At 35.3% G+C, this 21858-nt stretch overlaps 1 protein-coding gene across 3 annotated transcripts; it reads left to right on the top strand.

The window, feature by feature from the left end:
* On the top strand, window positions 1–20012 carry LOC117113659 (linear gramicidin synthase subunit D-like). 3 transcript variants are annotated; one of them, XR_004446238.1, is made up of 26 exons: window positions 1–102; window positions 748–1004; window positions 1324–1440; window positions 4514–4663; window positions 4816–4947; window positions 5881–6046; window positions 6627–6777; window positions 6950–7060; window positions 7338–7556; window positions 7661–7857; window positions 8446–8637; window positions 8809–8955; window positions 9714–9921; window positions 10061–10217; window positions 10528–10589; window positions 12001–12140; window positions 13063–13229; window positions 13679–13904; window positions 14534–14674; window positions 14936–15105; window positions 15220–15428; window positions 15774–15914; window positions 16118–16210; window positions 16414–16572; window positions 17351–17856; window positions 19310–20012. XR_004446238.1 is itself a non-coding variant. In XM_033257068.1 (25 exons), the coding sequence occupies exons 1-25, from the start codon at window positions 83–85 to the stop codon at window positions 18959–18961; spliced, it is 3879 nt and encodes a 1292-aa protein (XP_033112959.1). In that variant the 5' UTR covers window positions 1–82; the 3' UTR covers window positions 18962–19303. The 3 variants fall into 3 exon arrangements, 2 of the variants coding, with proteins under 2 accessions (XP_033112959.1, XP_033112958.1); XM_033257068.1 differs by lacking the exons at window positions 17351–17856; window positions 19310–20012 and adding an exon at window positions 18815–19303; XM_033257067.1 differs by lacking the exon at window positions 19310–20012 and having other exon boundaries at window positions 17351–18028.
* The last annotated feature ends 1846 nt before the right edge of the window (window positions 20013–21858 follow it).

Raw genomic sequence — 21858 nt, 5'->3', positions numbered from 1 at the left:
CTGAGGTGGTGGCAGCAAAGAATATACTATAGATAGCAGCTATCTCAGTACTAAACAGTAAGCAGCTGTTAATAACATGTGAATGGTGTTGGGGTTGTTATTGTAAGTACGGTTCTCTTCATTCATATGTTGCAAAAGCTGGTTATTTTGTGACGTGGTCTATTAGGTATGATGATCACCGTAGCTTGTTATGTTCTAGCTAGCAAGAAGATGTACTTAATAAAATGAATAGCTAGGCCTAGGCCTTACCAATTATAAAGGATACAGAGACGTTACGCAATGATGCCAGTCACTGAGGAAATACTGCTGTTTTCTCCTGACTGACTTAGCTTGAATCATGCTTGGTATTGTTGTGTAAAAATATGTCACCACATCAGACTGGCCTGGGAAAGAAGTGGTACCACCTTGCTTGATGAATTCGTTTTGATGAATTCGTTTAAACTTGTCTGTTGTTTTGCATGTATGTTTTTTTTTTTCTAGGCCATAAATACAACAACAAAAACTGAATATTAACCAGTAACTAGTGTAATATGGTTATGTCCCATGCTGAAAGATAAACAGTGTTTATGATAGTTTTGAGCGGATTGTTCTTATATATATGTTAATTGTCTTGCTCAGTTGCTGTATTTAGAGTTACAAGTAAGAAATTCTAGACAAAATAAAAAATTTAAATGAAATAAATACAGTATAAGTTTCATAACAATTATATTTATTGTTTTCATATAATCCTAATTTTGTTCAATGTAGAAATTCAGAAATGATGGATTACGAGAAGCAAGGATGTCTCCATGATATGTTCATCCGGCAGGCAGCAAAAACACCTGACGCAGTTGCCGTGGTAGCCGAAAATGGGAGGCAGATGACGTTTAAAGAATTAGATTATGTAACTGAAGTGTTAGCGTACAATTTAAGATCGAAGGGCGTGCGTCCTGATGCAATCGTTGGTATTTACATGGAAAAATGTATAGAATACACTGTGTCATATATCGCAGCATTGCGAGCAGGTAGGGTTACTAGTCTTCAGCTTAACATCTTGTTGCTGTTAGTGATTCTGCATTTTCTCCAAAAGACCATCAGCGTTGGCCTGGTTTGACCTGGAGTGAAGGGGGAGTGTAAAATGGCCTAGGGGGCAGGGGTGCGAAAATAGAACACGGAACTATATCCCTATATTCCATTGAAAACTTGAATGGTCATTTTTAGTATTTTAACCAACTCAGTGCAACTAATTTTCTGCTAATGGGGTGGGTGAGGGGGTTCCCGCAACCTCCAGCATACGCCTATAAAGTAAAATCTAGAGACTTATAAATAGTTTTTTTCTTCTAGGTGGTGCCTACATGCCGATGGATACTTCATACCCTCAACACCTAGTGGCAGATATCCTTGAAGATGCAGAACCTGTTGCTGTGCTGACTAAAGAAAGCTTTGCCAAGAACTTACAAGGTAGAATTAACCTCCTACACCCCCCCCCCCATTCATTCAATTATACAGGAACCAGGTTTTGCATTGATACTGCAACTCTAAAATGTTTTGTAACAAATGTTACTATCAAAGTGATTTTGAAAGCTTATCTGTTAAAGTATGTAAGTTTAACAAATGAGCTTTGACCTTGTTAAGTTAGAACAAACCAATATCATCTAGAAGGTCCAAGGGTATCACAAGATACACATTGGAACTGTTAACTCAAAAACATCAGTATTGTATGATTAAAATACTCTACAGTATTACCAATAATAATAGATAGTTGGGTTTTTTACAATAACATTTTGGAATTTAAAAGTTGATTGCTCAGATTATCATCACATCACATTTTCCATTTTTTTCCCTAATTGTTATTGAGATAAATGCTTGTACCATCTGTTTTGCCATATTTTTGCTGTTTCCTACTCATGTAACTACAGTAAATCCCACTTCCAATTAAACCACATAAAGTTCTGTCAAGATTACCATATTTTCTTTGCCCATATTTAGTCATGATGTGCCTATATATGGTCATGATGTGATGTCATCATGACCATATTTAGGCATCTGACATGTTTTTAAAAATAAATTTGATAGTCTGGACAGGCCTTAACACTAATAGTGTTCAGTGCAATCTGTGCAACATTGAATATAAAACCACGAAAACATAGGGCCTACAGTACATTCGCAGTTTTAGTACATAAAGTAAAATTATCACATGAGACACATACTATATCTGGGGTGGATGCAGCCTATAAATTGTATAAAGGAAAATATTGTTATATTGTATTGTTGATGTGAATTACCGGTAAGATTTGTAAGGTATGAGAGTGCTATTCTTAAAATATTCTCACCTCAGCCCCAACCATGGTGGTCCTCAGGTGGTTTGACTCCCACATGGCATTTCCTACTACTAAATCCTGCATTTGCCCCAGTATATGCACAGCCAATCCGAGGACTATGAAATGATGTTTTCATTTCCAACATGCATTAATGTGAGATTAAGAAAAATGTTAATGTGAAAAGAACCTATGTTAAAACTGGCACATTATTTACGCAGAAAACATTTAAATCCTAGAAAAATTGGAGTGAATAGGATTTCCAATTAACAAGGTTAACTGAATGTCAAAGAATGACTTTGAGATTATCTTCAAAGTCATTCTCTTTAAACAGAAATGTATTATAAATAACTCTTTTTGTAAACAATTTACACACATCCATGTAATTTCTATTTATTCTTCTCTGTAACTGACAAGGCAAATAGTGCCCGGTTGTACAGTATAGTTTACCAGGCTCCAAAGAATCTTTCAAATAATTTCGGTTAATTACTTACTATAATTTTGAGGTTTAATTTGCATATTCCATTAACATTTATTCTAAATATATTATTGTTTAGAGGCAGTAACATTTGATTCAATTCAAGAAGTAATAACATTTTGTATGTTTACCTCAAATTTCCTTTATTGTACTGGTATTGTATATCTTGATTCGTAATTTTATATTAAACCTACTGTAAAATACAGTAATTCTTTCATTGATTGATAGATAAAACAATACGGTAGATGGATTGATGAAACATGTGAGTGAAGTATGTGTCAAAATGCATTTGCTTTGCTGCATTGCTGTGAATCCAATTTTCTGATGTATAACATTACTTACGATAACATTCACAGCAAATGTGAAATGTTAATGCTACGCTAGCCACAGCTCGGGATTTGATTGGTTTGTTCAATACTTCAGGACGACTTGGCAGTGTGCAATCTGCATTTTTCGGAATCAAAATATGAATTGAAAGTAGCAGTTACATCCTGCATCACACTAGTGCTTGGAAAGCTCTATTTAGATTATCAAAATCTTTGACAAAAAATTGTTGTATGCCCATATATAGCCATGATGTGCCTATATATGGTCATGATGTGCCTATATACGGTCATGATGTGATATCATTTCACATGTTTTTGTAAAAAAAAACCAATTTCTCATAATCTCGAAAGCTCCGATGAGGGCAGTATAATACAGGCAGTAGAGTGTGTTGGCCACAATGGCCTCCCATACAAAAAAGGTGTATTAATCAATCAAACAATCATTTAGCTGAATATTCGTAGAGCTCCTAAAAATTACACAATAACAATGGCTCGTTGGTCTAGAGGCATGAATGTAGCTTAGGGTGTAAGAGGTACAGTCTACAATACCTGGTTCAATTCCCAGACGAGCCCGTTGTTTTTTTTTCTCCAAAAATGAAAAAAGATCTATTAATCAATCAGCAAAATATATCTATCAGTCAGTCGAGTATTCCGAGACTTCTTTCAAAATTACATAGCAACTGTGGCTTGTTGGTCTAGAGGCATGATGTTGCTTTAGAGTGTGAGACACAGTAAAACTATGGCTTGGTGGTCTAGATGCATGAATGTAGGTTATGGTTTGAGACGTCCCTGGTTTAATTCTCAGAACGAGCTTGTTATTTGTTTTTCTCTGAAAATGAAAAAAGCAGTCAATCAGCAAAAAGCAGTTGTCAGTTAGCAAAAAAGCAAAGTCAGTCACCTGTGAAAAAAGCACAGTCAATCAGCAAAAAAGCACACAATCTGCTTGGTATTTCTAGAGTTCTTGATTGGAGATATTTTTACAATGACATGAAAAAACATTCATGAGGTACCAGCAATGAGTGCAAAGACCTTGGCTGTTGCCTGACGTAATCTATCTCAATTTCAGCAATTCTGAAACTGAGCCTGCCATCCACTTTAAGCAAATTGTATTGACATTTTAATCACATCTAGCTGTTATTTCATCGTGAAAAGGTCAACAAAATTATGATCACGACCCACCAAGAAAAAATCCTGGATACACCCCTGTTCATTCCCAGATTTGTAACCAATCATATAGTAAATGGCAAAGTATATTTACATTTGAAACTAAAAGTAGAAGCAATCAACATTTGAACTTTAATTTACTGATCATCACACATAGATGAAATGCATTTGTATTATTTGTATTATTATTATTATTTTTGTTTGCATTTTTTTATAATGGAAGTTTACATATTTCATTATTTTTTAAGGTGCAAAGAATGTGATTTTGCTGGAGGAAGACTGGCTGGAACACTTAAAAAATGAAAATGCCAACATGAAGCCTACAGATCAAGTTGAAACCACGCTTGATAACTTGGCTTATGTCGTCTACTCATCTGGAACCACAGGCAAACCAAAAGGTCAGTTGAAATTTATCAAAACTCCACATAAGAGAGCGTATTCCCTCCCTCTTTAGATAAGCTACTGTACTGTGAAAACTTGAAAATAAATGCATGAATATTGAAATAAATATAGTGTTTTTTAACGTGTTAACTTTTTTGTTTTTCCCTAGGTATTATGTGTCCTCACCGTGGGGCAGTCTTCTCGTACACGTGGAGACATGAGAGCTATCCATTTGAGCCTGACGACCGTGTCGCATCAAATGTTTTCTTCGTTTGGGAGATGTTCAGATCACTATTGAAAGGTAAACCAGCAAATTTTCTAGGTCACAACCAGTTTTGTAATGGAAATTCACATATGTTTTTATATACTTTATTTTCTTAAAATATATAAATTTTTGATGTGTAAATATGTTATTCATCTCAATTGTATAGTATTTTTAGTCAATATTTTACTGTAATTTTATTACATTTCATGTTTGTATAGTAAAAGACAACAGAACATTAATGAATATGAAAAATCAATTTATTTTCATAAGTGTAGAGTTTTGTTTACTGCCCTGGAATTTGCAGTTAATGAACAGAAGCCAACTATACAGTTGTGTAACGCCTATGCCCGGACCCCTACACATATCGTCCTCGATCTTGCACACTGACCCAAAAGAGCTTTGTTGGTACATAACAGAATAATGTGTCTCTGATATCGGCAGTAGGACATGGTGTCATATCATACCCAGTGGCGGATTAAGGGGCCCCTAGTTTTGTCAAATTTGTAAAAACAATAAAGAAAAAAAAGAGAATGATATTCAAATTTTAAATCTGTGAGTGCCATTTCCGGCCGTCTAAAGGTGCTATAATCATAAATTTCCTTAACTCAGCCCCAACTGGTGGGGCTGAGAGGGTGCAGACTCTCCATCTCTGAAAGTCCCTCCTTGGGCCCTCTCTATTTCAAATTCCTACTAGATCCACCACTGATATATTTTTTTTTCGTCGTTAAAAACATAATAATATATAAAATGGCAAACATGATTTAAAAACATATCTAACCCCTCAATGAAATTAGCGACTGTGACCGAAAAAAAGGCCCCAGTCTCAGAAGAACCACAGGGCCTCCGGCCCTAGTGTTACGCCACTGCAACCACATGGCTGTGGAAAGAAGCCATTCGGTAACCAGAATACAGCTCCAAGTTTTAAAAAATATGATATTGTTTAATAATATATTTTATGTTTACTCGCAGGAATACCTCTGTACATCATCCCGGATAAAGTTATCTATGATCCACCGCTGTTACTGGAGTTTTTAAAGAAACACAAGATTACAAGAATTCTGTTGACTCCATCACTTCTGGAGACTGTTGTTGACACAGGAAAAGAAGATGTTGCTAATTATCTTCAACATTTAAGGTGGGAACAGCATATATTTCTTTAATGATTGAAACTCGGATTTATTTACCTATACAAAAGGGGTAAATAATACAGCATATTTACTATGAGGGTCAAACCTACCTGAACATTATATAACAAGAATGGCTGTTGCCTGAAAATACAAACAATTTAATGACATCAAATGTTGTGAAAGAGGTGGAAAATACAAACATAATTATACATGAAAAGAGATGCTTATAATGGTGCTGGTACATGGTATGGGCATTTATAATGCACCTTTTCCTTGTGGTTCAAAGTGCAGTTCTTTTCCCCTGGTTTTTGGGTCCACATGCTTAAGTGTTGCTGCTGGTAATCAGTGCAGGAGCAGGAAACTCCACCAGGTACCCATTTAGACTCCTGGGTGGAAGAAAGCAATGCAGATAAGGTGCCTTGCGAAACGCACAGCTAGGAATAGAAACCCGACCTTGTGATGTAAAATCTTGCTTTACCTGTTATTTCTTTTACTTCATAAACATAATTATAAAGTAGTTTTCAAGCATTTATATGCTAGCCTAAGATCCATAAAAATGTTTTTTTTTTTGTTTTTCTAAATCTGTAGAATTATTTGGCTGTGTGGAGAGGTAGTTACCACTTGTTTGAGAGATCGAATCTTGGACACATTGCCATGGATAAAGCTGTTGAATCTTTATAGTATTTCTGAGTGCCATGACGTTGCCGTCAGCAACCTTTCCTTAGATAAAAAATCTGAGGTATACTTCACAATAACTATTTAAACAATTTTGTTCAATAATATGTATTGGATTGATCATAATGTTTATGATTAAATAGCGCCCTCTACATCATCAGGTTTGGTTTAGTTTATTGATACCCAGTGTTATATTTTTTTGTGAAAATGATATGTCAATACCTGTTTTATTGCAGACAGCAGATAGCAAGCGCAAGTATTGTCCAGTCGGTCAACTGTTGCAAGGTGTCCAGGTGGTAATTCTTGATGACCAGTTGACCAGTCAGCCTGTGGGTTCACCTGGGGAAGTAAGAACAACAACATCAACAATTAAATCAAAGAATTAAAATAAAAATCCATTTTTGGGTCATCTGATCATACAATCTATTGGAAAATTAAATTGAATAACTTTGGTATTGAAGTTAATTTACATGTGTGAATCTATCCTTGCTATGCCAACTATAAACATAAACATCCTGAATAATTATCAATTATGTAATTGGATGTTATACAGTGCATAGATATGCCTGCTTTATATTTAACTTACGCAGTTCAACTCATATTTACTAATATTTTGTCTTTCAGATTTACGTGGCAGGCCCTACATTAGCCCGGGGCTACATCAAACGCCCTGAACTGAATGCGAAGAGGTTTATTGAACGACCCCCAGGGGTACCAGCGTCTGTAGGAGACAGGTTGTATCAAACTGGGGATTGGGGCTACATCTTATCAGACGGTAACCTTGAGATATGTGGACGCTGTGACTCAATGGTTAAGATTAGAGGATACAGTATAGAGATCCAGGTATCAAAATTCTTTCTGTTTTTTTGGTGCATGATATCACTTGAATATTTTGCAATATAATATATGTACTGTATAGCTATTTATCTAATTTTGCTATTCTGTAGGCTGTTGAGTCCGCCTTGCTTCTTCTATCGATGGTCAACAATTGTGTAGTACTGGTCCAAGGGGCTGAAGGCGAGGATAAATTCTTAGTGGCTTATGTTGTGCCAGAGGGCAAGACCACAAAGAAAGAGGTTCGAGCTGAGCTAAAGACTAGGCTTCCCAATTTCATGATTCCGTCATATTTTGTCTTTCTATCAAGGTAACTTCATTGATTAGTCAGGCCAGTTTATTTTACTACTATCTACCTGCTCTCTATTCAGCCAAATTAATAAAGAATTTTGAAATTAATTTGCACTGTTATTACATGTAATTAGAATGGTGTTCTGTAAAAGATCTCATGAACTTTTCTGAAATTGATTTTTTTGTGTGTGTTTTGATTGTTCTGCTACTTTAAGGATGTTTATGTTGAAGCTGATAAATTTGATATTTTTATAGACTTTGATTTAACTCTGATTAAATTTACCATAATTTTTCCCTTAGTATTCCAAAATTTTGAAATCAATTTGCACTGTTATTACCTGTAATTAGAATAGTGTTCTGTACAAGATTTCATGAACTTTTCTTAAATTGATTTTTTTGTGTGTGTTTTGATTTTTCTGCTACTTTAAGGATGTTTATTTATTTATTTACCCAGGGTAGCCCAAACAGTTAAAACACTGATTTCCATTGGGGCCCTGCATTTAAAGCACATGGTCGTGCACATGTTTATGTTGAAGCTGATAAATTCGATATTTTTATAGACTTTGATTTAACTCTGATTAAATTTACCATAATTTTTTTCCCTTAGTATTCCAATTTTGCCAGCATCAGGAAAGTTAGACAAGAAGGCTTTGCCGCCATATATTGCAGAGCAGCAGTTAAATGCCGGCCAGGAAGGGACTCCCTCTACCGAGTTTGAGAAAAAGCTTGCGAGTATCTGGTGCGACATCCTCCAGTTGAAATCCGTAGATGTTCAGGACAATTTCTTTGATCTTGGAGGGTAAAACTCAAAGCTAAATGTTTTTTTAATTACGTTTCCTAATTTTGAAAATGTGATATTTCTGTTTATTTCAGATTTTAATAATTGTGAATTTTATAGACACAAATCAATTTATGAAATATTATATTATTATTTGGATTTATCTATTTATTATAATTTTTTGTTTAATAGACATTCTTTGTTGGCAGCTCGTCTACTAAACAAAGTACAGAATGCATTCCGTGTGAAGTTGACTGTTACGGATCTATTTAATTATCCGACGGTCACAAGTATGTCACAGTTGCTAGAAGAATGTCGGCAAAAATGTCTAAATTCAAGGTAAATAAATGCTAGGTAGATACAATTAAATTGAATTTTACTTTTTTTAGTCCGACAATATTTTCATGTTGCTGCAGTTCAGTGGTGTATCTTGGGGGGGGGGGGGTACACAGGCACACACGCCCCTCCAAAAATTTCTTGTGCCAAACCCTGTTTCCACCAAAAAATCACTTGCAAGTAGTTAAAAATCACCAAAAATCACATTATTTTGCGAGTTGGCACACCTCAACTGATCATTCAGCTCCCCTCACTTCACCTTCTTGCCCCTACCCCATCAGCACCCCATTTCAAGAATTCTAGATACGCCACTGTGTTGTTGCTGAGTCTGTTGCGCTTTCTCTGGATTAATATCAACATTAGCCATTTCGACCTATTGTGTTACTATTCAGTGTCACATTACATACAAGCTGTTGGTAGAGATGTTCTAGTGATAGTAACCGGTCATGCATGAATCTAGCCTGGCTGGTGAACAGAAGCCAGAGATGAACAGGCCTTCATAGGAAATGGAGCCGAAATATCCAATACAGTGGTGCGGGTGAGGAATACTAAGTTTGATTACTTTATTACCACAACGACTGACACTGAATAGTAACACATAGGGTCGGATTGGCTAATAAACTATACAAAGCTACAATATTTTTTTAATGCTCCTCATTAAATTTGTGTTTTGATAAATTTTTGCATTTAATATTTCATGTAGATTGTTGGTATTTAAGTTTATTATCTGATAATTTTAACAATGTATCTTATCATTTTAGGAGTTTTGAAATTTTACACCCAATTGTTGACCTTGTGGCAGAGGTCAAAAAGCATGACCAAGGCATTATGCGACTTGATATGCAGCTTCGTGCATTCTGGCGTTCCATCCAGTATGGAGATCGTTGGCAACGAGGGCGTGTGTTACTTACTGGCGCTACTGGATTTCTTGGAGCGTTTATTCTTCGTGACTTATTGTTAAATACACAGGTACGGAAATATTCCACATATAATTGATGTGTTTTTTAGATATTCTTTATATTGTTTAATTGAAATCTATGATTTTTTGTAATTACGTGTTCTTGTAGTCTTTATTCCAATTTTATTTTTATCAATTATTGTTTTCTAGACACATATTTATTGCCTTGTGCGAAGATTTCCTGATATGACTGGCAAGCAGCGGCTCCTTGCTGCCCTTAAACAGTTCGGAATTTGTAAAGATTCAACCCAAGAAAACAGGAGCACGTTCTTGAAAAACTTTGAGACCAGAGTCACACCAATTACAGGTGAAAGTCTTATCTATACCGTAAATTAATCTTTATAAAGAAGGAAGTGCGTAATTTTACAGTAAAAAAAGTAGAAGGTTTTTTTGACTAAATTTACCTCCTCTTTTTATTACTCCCAACTCTCATTATTCATTTCTTAGGTTTTGATGCTGATGCATTGCACATTCATTGGCTTATGTCAGTGGCTTATTGTGTTTGAGGGATTATGGTTAAAAATTAGTTTATACTATAATTAAACTGTACTAATCCGTCATCGTTTCACAATGTTATAGTGAGTTCTGTTCTAAATGAGTTTGCATTTATGCAACAGGTGATGTGTCTCTTATGAATCTGGGGATGAGTGAGGAAGATTACACGTACCTCAGCCATGAGGTAAGTCTTTTGGCTTCACAGTAGCGCGTCAAAACAAGCGCATATTGGTTGTCAAGCAATTTTGTATTCTTTACCACACAAAAATTTCTTAACAACAGCGCGTATTTTGATACGCTTTCTTGATTTCACAAACTAACACAATCTGCTTTGATTGTGTTAGTTCGTGATGTGAGCGACGAATTGTTGTATAAAGCAGGGCACTCACTGCCCACTATGGTTGTTGGCCGACACGAATCTACGAAGAATGCAATGCGACGGCGCACGCAACAGATGGCTTTTAATGGCGATCTGTTTTTTAGACTACTAGTAACTGAAATTCAACAGACGGCGTTGTATCGTCTATTGCTGACAGGGAGTTGGATTCGTGCAATGGTCATATGACCATCGTGTGCAGTGAATGCGTGACTTAAGGGCTGGTAAAATAAGGAGGCAAGGAAAAAAAATGTTTGAGTGAAAAAGATAATTTGAAGCAAGGCATAGACCAATCAGAAAGTGTATTTCCCTCTAAATGGCCCATTTTTATGTTTGAGGTTATGACAACATGAGGCGCTATATAAATCCAGAATTATTATTATTATTTGTTTTTATATCGTTCATGTTATTGTTGTTAATATTGTTGCATAGACACATTCTGCTAGGTTGGTAATATGAAAAAAAAAACGTGTGGCTTTTTCAGCCTGAGTGTTTTTACAGTAAAGTACATATTTGATGTTGAATAATGTGCCAGTAAACTATACCAAATTGATTTGAAATTGAGAATTTGAGAAATTGTAATAATGATTTACTAATACTGAGACATTGAGATTTTTCGAGAAATGCTAGGCCTAGGCCCCTACATATCTACGGCCTGTTTAGGTATGCACAAGAGTTCTTGATCCGCAAACTGTGATTTTGACACACTACGATTTCTAGGCCAGCTAAGGTGTACGAAAGATCACATAAATTCTAAAGCATACAAAGCGCAGAGAACACTTGAGTAAGTAAATAAACACTATTTTGAACAATCGTAGTGCCTTTCCTTGCCATTTATTTACATTAATGTTGAGCCGTAGTTTTTGAAACCATAACATTACCTTTTCCTATCATTTAACACTGATAGCACTGTAAGTTCTTCCTAGTTATACCCATTATATTTCAGATGACCGGCTATATACAGACTTCGCAGAATGTGTCAATTGATTTCTCTCTATATACAGTACTGTTTTATTGCTGTTATTATTAATTGTTTTTGTAATTGTTACTGTTTAATTCTACTAGGTTATTGTAATGTAATTATTGAGTATGTTGTGGAATAAATTTAATAATGTTTTTATTATGACTATTAATCATAAATTTATTTCATACATGTATCTAAACTTCATATTGTCCAACATCGATGAAATCGTATTTTCTTTTTATTTACTTTCCTTAGATTGACTTCATCGTTCATGCAGCCGCCTATGTTAATCTCATATATCCATATGATGCCCTTCATGGAACAAACGTTTTAGGGACACAGAACACAGTTTTATTTGCATGCACAAACAAGATAAAACCACTCCATCACATCAGGTAATAGATCAAAATATTTACAAGTAAAAATAAATTGAAAATTTCCGATGGGGGAACATGAAGGATGGAACTTCCTTTGCTACTCAAGATATGAATTGAAAAGATCAATAATTTCAAAATAGAGGTTTTAGAAAATTATTTTGACAAGAAAGTATCATCATCATTAATTAAAAGTCTGCAGATCTGCTCAAAGTCAATTAATTGATGTGTTTACAGATATCTTCAATAAGTTGTATAAGTTGTATAAGTTCAATACATTCCAGGGTTTTAGATGCAGTTACATTCATCTCTTAATGCATATATCCATCCATCCATCCCTTCATTCATCTATTTTTCAATCCATCCACCTATCCATCAATTCATCCATATTCCTATCCATTTATTTTGATAAATGTTTTGCTGTTTTCTCTTGTTGTTCTCTCGTTTGGTTTTTAATTGTATATTGGCTGTAATACTATTTTATTTAGTGATGTCAATAAAAAAAAAATTGAATATTTATCTATCCGTGCAGCTGTCCATCCATCCATTTGTTCATCCATCAATCAACTCTCCATAAAATACAGTACAATACAATACAATATAAAATTATTCATCATTTCATATCTCCATATAGTTTCTGCAAAAAAAGTATCTATCCTTCTATAATGATAATAACTAACATGTTAGACTTCGTGTCAATAAGGCCTCTAAGTGCTTCACATCAATATCCCCCCCCCCCTGGTCATTGATGCATTCATCCATCCAATTGTCCATCCATCCATCCACCCACTCATCCATCCACCCATCTACTGTATTCATTCATCCAGCCGGAGTGAATTCACTATTAGTATTAAGGTAATAAATTTATTACTAACAAACACTAATTTTGAATTCAAATAACATACTAATCTTTGATGATTGTGTCACTTCATTGTTTACGCAGCACAAATAGCGTGTTCCCGCATAACACTACTAATTGCATGGAAACTGATGACATGCAGAAGTATGCACCATTTCTAACCGATGGTTACGGTCAAACTAAATGGGTGGCAGAACAGTTGGTCCTCAGGGCCAAGTCACGTGGTCTCCCGGTCATTGTTTACAGACTTGGTGAGTTGGTTGATAGTAGTAAGCAGTGGCATATGTAGGGGTGCACACAACACCCAAAAAATACCAGAAGTCACATTCAATTAGTTTAAATCACCTCAGATTACATTATTCTGGGATCTAGTGCCCCCTCTCACCCCCATTACAAGACTCGTAGATATGCCACTGGTAGTAAGGCATATGAAAGAATGGTTGATTATACTTGCTGTGGAGTATGATGGAATAGGAGGCCATGAAAGAGAGGTTGACTTTCAATCCCAGAGTTCTCGGTTCATATACTGTAATTCTATAATCTTTTTTTCTCATGGTTTATAAGCAATTTCACTCTTCACTAAACCAAATAAAACTTAGTCAGAATGCATCGGGAAGCTCTGACCTCTAACTGACAAGTTCTGCCTCAAATAAATTCAATGAACATCTTTTTTTAATGATAAAACTTTTTTTTTTTTAAGGGAACCTTTCTGGTGACTCCAAGACAGCCTTCTGGAACCCAATGGATTCAAACCTGTTAGCAATACAAGGAATTGCTGCAACTCTTTCTGCTCCAGACATCAACTGGAAAATAGAAATGACTCCGGTGGATTTTGTAAGCAGCGTTATCATTAACATGACGCAGAATCTGATGTGCTGTGTCGGCAAAGTCTTTCACATGGTGAATCCTTATCCCGTTGAGGCAGAGTGAGTACTTAATACTACAATCTGCTGGAATGCTTGTGTGTTGGTGGAATTGAGGGCTAATGTGTGGAGAAGGTGTCTGCCTTATAAGAAGGAGTAGAAACAGATTAGGTTGGCCACAACATTTATCATGCAAACCTTGCTAGTATAGTATAGACCCACTTTGCAAAGGAAAATGATCTTTATTCACTAGGTAACAAACAAATAATGAATATTTCTGATGTCTTCAATGGAATAATACATTTTAATGCGGTAAAAGTAGAACTTTTAAATTGAACAAGCCTTGTTGAATAATAAAATTCCATCTTTCACCTCATTAGAATACTATTCTATCCCATAAACTTTCTATACAGTGCACCTTCCAATTCAAGAACCCTCTAATTCCGAGACGTTCTAATATGACACCACTTTTCTAAGAACCAAATAACAATCTTCAATCTTTTAACACAAAGCTAATCGTCTAATTGGAGACCTAACCCCAAAACCATCCAAATTTTCAGGTCCCAAAGGTGCTCTCAAATTTGAGGGTGAACTGTATTTGTATAATCTGTTTTGTTTTAACAAAATTAGAAGTATTATTTTGACTCTTTCTAAGGAACTAATGATAAATTCCATGTTTTTCTTTATATCAGTCAACTGTACCAAACTATGAGAAATTTAGGATACCCTCTGAAAGTGGTCAGTTTTGAAGAGTGGGGTGAAGAAATTGATTTGCTCAGCAATGGATCGGAGGAGACTAGGCGATTAGGTGAAGCCCTTGATGGTGTTAACAAGTAAGTTCTCTAAGGTGGCTTTGGTTCCATATTCTATGTTTTGTGTTTATAAAGTCATTGATATGTGTAGGTGATTGACATCTATCCATGGTAATGGTTGTAGCTGCGGTTAATGGTTGATGGTAATAAGTATGGTTGTAATGTTGATCCAGATGTTGGTGTCGGTGGTGGTGTTGATGGTTATGGTGGTTATGATTATGATGATGATGGTGATGATGATGAAAATTGTTATTTATGTATTAATAACATATCTTTCAACAGAAATCCAGAATTTTTTAAAGACAATTCGCAATTTGACATGACTAATTTAAAGGAAAGACTAGATCATTGGCAGATGTCATACCCGATCGTTGATGTGAAGCAAATAAGAATGTACTTGAAACATCTGATTGCTAGAAGAGTACTTGCCTCCCCCAAACCACATCAAAGCAGTAAGTAGGCCTAGTTCATAAATGGATCTCAACATGCTTTACTAAGTAATAAAGTTAATAACAAGAATTATAATCATGATTTATCAATTTATACTATTCTATGAATTTCACCAGCTGATAAGCCTTTGCTTGGACAAGTTGCTATAGTAACAGGTGCTTCTAGTGGTATTGGAGCAGCAATTGCAACCCATCTTGCCAACGCAGGGGCCTCAGTTGCTATAGCAGCCCGCAGAGAGGAGAAGCTAAATCAACTGAAGGATGAGATTGAGGCAAACAATGGTACTGTATTTGTAATGAAGACGGATGTTACAAACAGAGAACAAGTAAATGATACCCACTTTGTACATATAGTTAACATTTAAAACCATTACTTTTCTTGTATATGTGGAGTTTTATTGATTACATGCAGGACAATATTATTATATATACTTTTATGTATACTTTGAGTAGGCTTGGTTCTATCTGGTTCTACCCACCAAACTTTGAGGAAGGATGTCCTCGAACCTATGCAGATGCATAAGAGAGTGGTTGCGGGGACCCCTGCCATAATGACTTCACTTGCCTATAGAGATAGTATTTCTGAAAACAGAGACAAAGTTAGTGATATGTAAAGCATTAATAATGATTATGACAATAAAGCTAAATGTGAATTTCCTTTCATTCATCAGGTAAAGCACTTTGTCTCTGAAACAGAGAAGCAATTGGGACCAGTTGACATATTGGTGAACAATGCCGGAATAATGTATTACACATACATGAGGAGTATACAAGAAGATCAATGGGAGAGGACTATTGACATCAATTGCAAGGTTAATCATGTCTTCTTCATATACATCTTACATGGTCTGTAAGATGTATATGTCTTCTTCATATACATCTTACAGACCATGTTTTAGTGTATTGCATACTGTAGTGTTGATGTGGTAAACCTTGAAACAATCGTCCACACTTCATTCATGTTTCTGCTTTCTACGTATTATATACATTTCATGTATTTTTATTATATTCTTAGGGTGTGGTGAATGGTATTGGTGCGGTACTCCCAGGCATGTTAGAAAGGAAAATGGGGCACATCGTGAACATGTCATCAAATGCAGGCCGAGTGGTGAGTGACATTTTAACTATATTTTTTGCACAAATTATCAATTTTAGTAATTAAATTTTCATTGATAATAATCTGTATATTATTACGTTAGATGAAAATGAGAATGATATTGATGATGATGACTTTCTATTTCAACAAATTATAATGATGGTGATAATGAGGATGATGTCGACAGTATGTTGACCAATTTCTATAATTTCTAGGCTTTTCCTGGACTGGCTGTATACTCTGGGAGCAAGTTTTTCGTGGAAGGAGTCTCCTCGTCATTGAGGAAAGAGATAGCAGGAACTGGAGTGAAGGTAACTTGCATCCAACCTGGTGACGTTACCACAGAGCTCATTGCCCACACAACAGACCAAGAGGTAAGCTGTTAAAATAATGACAACAGATATTAATAAAAGGTGGTTATTATGCACACAGGACCAAACTCTTAACATTCCTTCCAAAGCTTAAGGTGATTTGAGCAAGCAAGAACAGCAGTAGGTTTTGAACTTTGCCCCCTCACACCAAAATTGAATCGCTTACCTTTGTTCTAAATTGCCCTCATGATTGATACAGACAACATTTTAATTTATAATAATTATGAAATTATATTATATATTATTATGAAATTGGCACACACTACGTTGTATGACCATCGTCCGACTAATATATCTCGCTCTGTATGAGCGCTTGGCAACACGACACTATTTGCTAATTGTCGAAGTAGATGGAGCGGTTGACATAAAAAAACAATCCGAAAGAGTGCCTTGTATTGCGTTCTAAATTTTCCTCGGACGATGACCAACGGCGCAATATGTACCCATGACGAAAGGTTCCCTAAGTCAACATATTTTGTTTTATACCAAATCAACTTAATTTAATATAATTCAAATGTATAGTATGTATCTAAGTAGGAAAGACAGGGTCAGTCGATTAGCTTCATAATGAAACAGATTATTAATCAAGGAGAAATGGATGTTGATTTATGAATAAAAACTGAATCAATGACAGCTTAATTGGAATATTTATCATTTATTTATTCCACAATATTATGTTTCTTTCCTCAGGAAATCCTTGAGCTGATCCTCACTTATTAATATCATATTTCAAATTCATTTTGATAGTCATTTACAAACTCTTTTATTAATATTTTTCTAGGCTAAAGCAGAGTATGCTGATGGTAGTGGAGAGAAAGTGTTAGATCCTAGTGATGTTGCGAGAGCCGTAGTGTATGCCGTCAGTCAACCTTCACATGTTGCGGTTAATGAAATTCTGGTTGAGCCAAGACATGCTCCGGCAGTCTAGCTGAAATACATACTAGTTTAAAAAATGGAGAATAATGATTGAAACTGAACAACTTTATACTTAATTTACATACACGATGGTATTAGGGAGCTTTTGATTGAGAACATAGAACGAGAATGTAGAACTGATTAACTTATCTGTGACTGTTGTCGCACGTATTGAACACCAATGTCTAATAAAGTACTTTCCCCTTTGCCTGAACGTGGATTTGGCCGACAACTGTTCAAGTCTTCAAGAGAGAACGTTGCGCACAACATTAAGACATGCACAGTTAAATTTACATGACATCATTACATTCTACGTTCTATGTCACTGCATATCGAAAATTCCCTATTATTGTAGGTAAAGGTAAAGGTAAGGTAAGGTAAAGGTAGGAGAAAACATAACTTTCAGCATCATTGTGCAGAACTGTGACTACCTAGCAGCCGTAAAGAGGCCTTCTTGGTAGATACATGTTGACATCATTCCACAACGACAGGGGCTGAAATGAACCGTAACATCGGGGTAACCCTCTACTCTTCCAAAAGATGCAATGGGTTCTTTAAAGTGCAAATAATAATAATATAATATGTTAGATTTATTTAGCACTTAACGCCAACAAGACTTGGTTCTACCAACCGAACCATGGATGAGGAGCGGCTGGAACCAGCGCCAATGTTAAGGCTATAGCCTGTCTCTTATACACATCTAGATGTGTATAAGAGACAGGTATACAAGAAGATCAATGGGAGAGGACTATTGACATCAATTGCAAGGTTAATCATGTCTTCTTCATATACATCTTACATGGTCTGTAAGATGTATATGTCTTCTTCATATACATCTTACAGACCATGTTTTATTTTATTGCATACTGTAGTGTTGATGTGGTAAACCTTGAAACAATCGTCCACACTTCATTCATGTTTCTGCTTTCTACGTATTATATACATTTCATGTATTTTTATTATATTCTTAGGGTGTGGTGAATGGTATTGGTGCGGTACTCCCAGGCATGTTAGAAAGGAAAATGGGGCACATCGTGAACATGTCATCAAATGCAGGCCGAGTGGTGAGTGACATTTTAACTATATTTTTTGCACAAATTATCAATTTTAGTAATTAAATTTTCATTGATAATAATCTGTATATTATTATGTTAGATGAAAATGAGAATGATATTGATGATGATGACTTTCTATTTCAACAAATTATAATGATGGTGATAATGAGGATGATGTCGACAGTATCTAGATGTGTATAAGAGACAGTATTAATATTATATTTCAAATTCATTTTGATAGTCATTTACAAACTCTTTTATTAATATTTTTCTAGGCTAAAGCAGAGTATGCTGATAGTAGTGGAGAGAAAGTGTTAGATCCTAGTGATGTTGCGAGAGCCGTAGTGTATGCCGTCAGTCAACCTTCACATGTTGCGATTAATGAAATTCTGGTTGAGCCAAGACATGCTCCGGCAGTCTAGCTGAAATACATACTAGTTTAAAAAATGGAGTATAATGATTGAAACTGAACAACTTTATACTTAAGTTACATACACAATGGTATTTGGGAGCTTTTGATTGAGAACATAGAACGAGAATGTAGAACTGATTAACTTATCTGTGACTGTTGTCGCACGCATTGAACACCAATGTCTAATGAAGTACTTTCCCCTTAGCCTGAACGTGGATTTGGCCGACAACTGTTCAAGTCTTCAGGAGAGAACGTTGCGCACAACATTAAGACATGCACAGTTAAATTTACATGACATCATTACATTCTACATTCTATGTCACTGCAAATCAAAAATTCCCTATTATCATAGGTAAAGGTAAGGTAAAGGTAGGAGATAACATAACTTTCAGCATCATTGTGCAGAACTGTGATTACCTAGCAGCTGTAAAGAGGCCTTCTTGGTAGATACATGTTCACATCATTCCACAACGACAGGGGCTGAAATGAACCATAACATCGGGGTAACCCTCTACTCTTCCAAAAGATGCAATGGGTTCTTTAAAGTGCAAATAATAATAATATAATATGTTAGATTTATATAGCACTTAACGCCAACAAGACTTGGTTCTACCAACTGAACCATGGACGAGGAGCGGCTGGAACCAGCGCCAATGTTAAGGCTATAGCTACCGGTGACCTTGCCTTACCGCTCGGCCACTCGACTCGCCATTTATCATTTGTCACTTAAGTATAAGATAAGTTGTAAAGTGTATAGTTACACACCAAAATGTGTTTTAATTTAAATACAAACGTTTGTTTCTGTCAAAGTCAAAATTGCAATACACTCAATAATATATGTTAAATTATCTTCATCATTGGTAACCGGTAACTCCTATAACATGCTCATGCAATATGTTCAATAATATAATAGTGTACGCCGCTCTAATGTCCTCTAATATGCGCAATATGTTCAATAATTAATTGTACATATAACAATAATAATAATTAATAATCATTGTATTTCTATTATGCATATATATTTCTACATGAAATTATTAATAATTATGTAACATAAACGTACATGATTAATTACATATACATATAAATATATATATATATATATATATATATATATATTAGTATTACAATATAATTAATTTTATAACATATACTACATAAGTATTATAATTTAATATAAGTCTTCCTATATAATATATATATTATAAATATATAATCATGAGAATACAGAAATTATGTATAGTTTTATTACATATCGGGAACCGCTATATTAAAACATTTAGTAGATGCATATAGAGAACAAAAATATTTTTAAAATGTAGCTGTAGTTTGGTTATTAAGGTGCTTGCCCTCCAATGCCAGGAGTCCTGGGTGTAAGTCCTGTTAGATACCAAGATTTTTTATTTCTCATTGCTACAAAGCAATTCTACTTCCCAAGCCTCAGAACTTTCCAGAGTTAACAACTGACCAATCGAAAGAAGGCAGGAATACGCAGACGTCCCATAAACGCACGCGTTTATGCTGTCGTTTGTGAAACTTTAACAAAATATCCAGGGGACGGAGCTTAGTAAAAAGGTATTATCATCCCATCCTATAATGGATGATTTATGTACTGTAAAATTAATAAAAATATTTAACTTTTTAAACTGTTATTTCTAAACTTATTTCTCTATGTTTTGAATAAGTCTATTGAATACAGTAACCGTACACAGATGATGATTATGATCATCTTTACCATGGCCATGGTAATTACAAAGATACAAGGACCTTGATTATATTGATGATGATGAGGATGATGATATGAATGATGATTATGATATTGAAGATGTTTTGCATTCAGTATGCTCCCCTATTATGTGTTTGTGTCTACTGACCCCAAACCTACTGACCATTTTTTTTAATTTTCAAAATGAATGCTGTAAAATGTTTGAAGTAGTGCTGTGTTCTAATCGAAGCGAGGAACCAAATGCTATAATAGGCCTACTGTACTGTAAACTAAAACTACACAATATATATTAAACATCCATTTCGAGTTAAATTTGGATTTGGATATCATACCGACACAGTCATGAGCAAGTTGAGGATGCTGCTATGCGAAAACCACCATGGATATGATTACACAGTCAGTCATGGCCATCACACAAGATGGACCTTAAACTGCCTAATATAGATTGATTCGTCTGTTGTTATGATGACTGCTAAATTTCACAAATTCATCAAGATCAAGTGATTTTGCCCTTCTTCATTGCTTCAATGCTGAGCACACCTGGGTTGCTCAGCCTTTCATCATCATTAGCTACTCGGAGGGGTGGAGGGGGGTGCAGAGCAAAATCTGGGCCCTGAAGTAGACACGCTCCCCAACGTACTCGGAGCCTATTTTTCATAGTTTGATCCCGTAGAACCTTTTATATTGTCTAATGCAAGATAGCTTCTTGTCATCACAACACATTATTCATCCATTATTATAATTTTTAGAAATCGTTCACGGTCAGTAAAATAGGTTTGTATTAACTAAGTACAGGTACAGATATTCAACAATCCATATCTTGTTTCAATGTAACATGCGTAACCGAGGCTTAACTTTCGTTACCTATTGTCTTGGTGGGTTATTGCTACCGCTGGTGAGGTAAGAACACACTTTTATTGCGTCGTGCTTGTCGTGGGTCACAACGAACAAATAACACAACTTTTGTCTGGTTCACGTTCCTATGTTTAAAGACTGCAATTGTTAGTGTTAAACATTTACTTTAGAACATGACCGGTCATATTAAATCCGGCAATATTGGTGTAACTATTGTCGTTAAAGACGATGAAACTAAGTATATAGCTTAGTTCCTGCTTGTAATACGGTAATGAATATGTTTTTCTAAGTTGTTATTGTCTTCGTAGAAGTTAGAATTTTCTAGA

This window comes from Anneissia japonica, unplaced genomic scaffold (assembly GCF_011630105.1).
Source record: "Anneissia japonica isolate Jap-2015-1 unplaced genomic scaffold, ASM1163010v1 scaffold1665_len535045_cov187, whole genome shotgun sequence".
Lineage (NCBI taxonomy): Eukaryota > Metazoa > Echinodermata > Crinoidea > Comatulida > Comatulidae > Anneissia > Anneissia japonica.
Note: the sequence above shows the minus strand (reverse complement) of the source record. Positions and strands in the feature narration are given on the sequence as shown.

Coding starts and splice junctions, on each gene's coding strand:
- LOC117113659 (XM_033257068.1), top strand. CDS start 83: ATGGTGTTGGGGTTGTTATT. Junction 1,441..4,513: donor CTTTGCCAAGAACTTACAAG/GTAGAATTAACC, acceptor TTATTTTTTAAG/GTGCAAAGAATGTGATTTTG. Junction 12,141..13,062: donor AAACCACTCCATCACATCAG/GTAATAGATCAA, acceptor TTGTTTACGCAG/CACAAATAGCGTGTTCCCGC.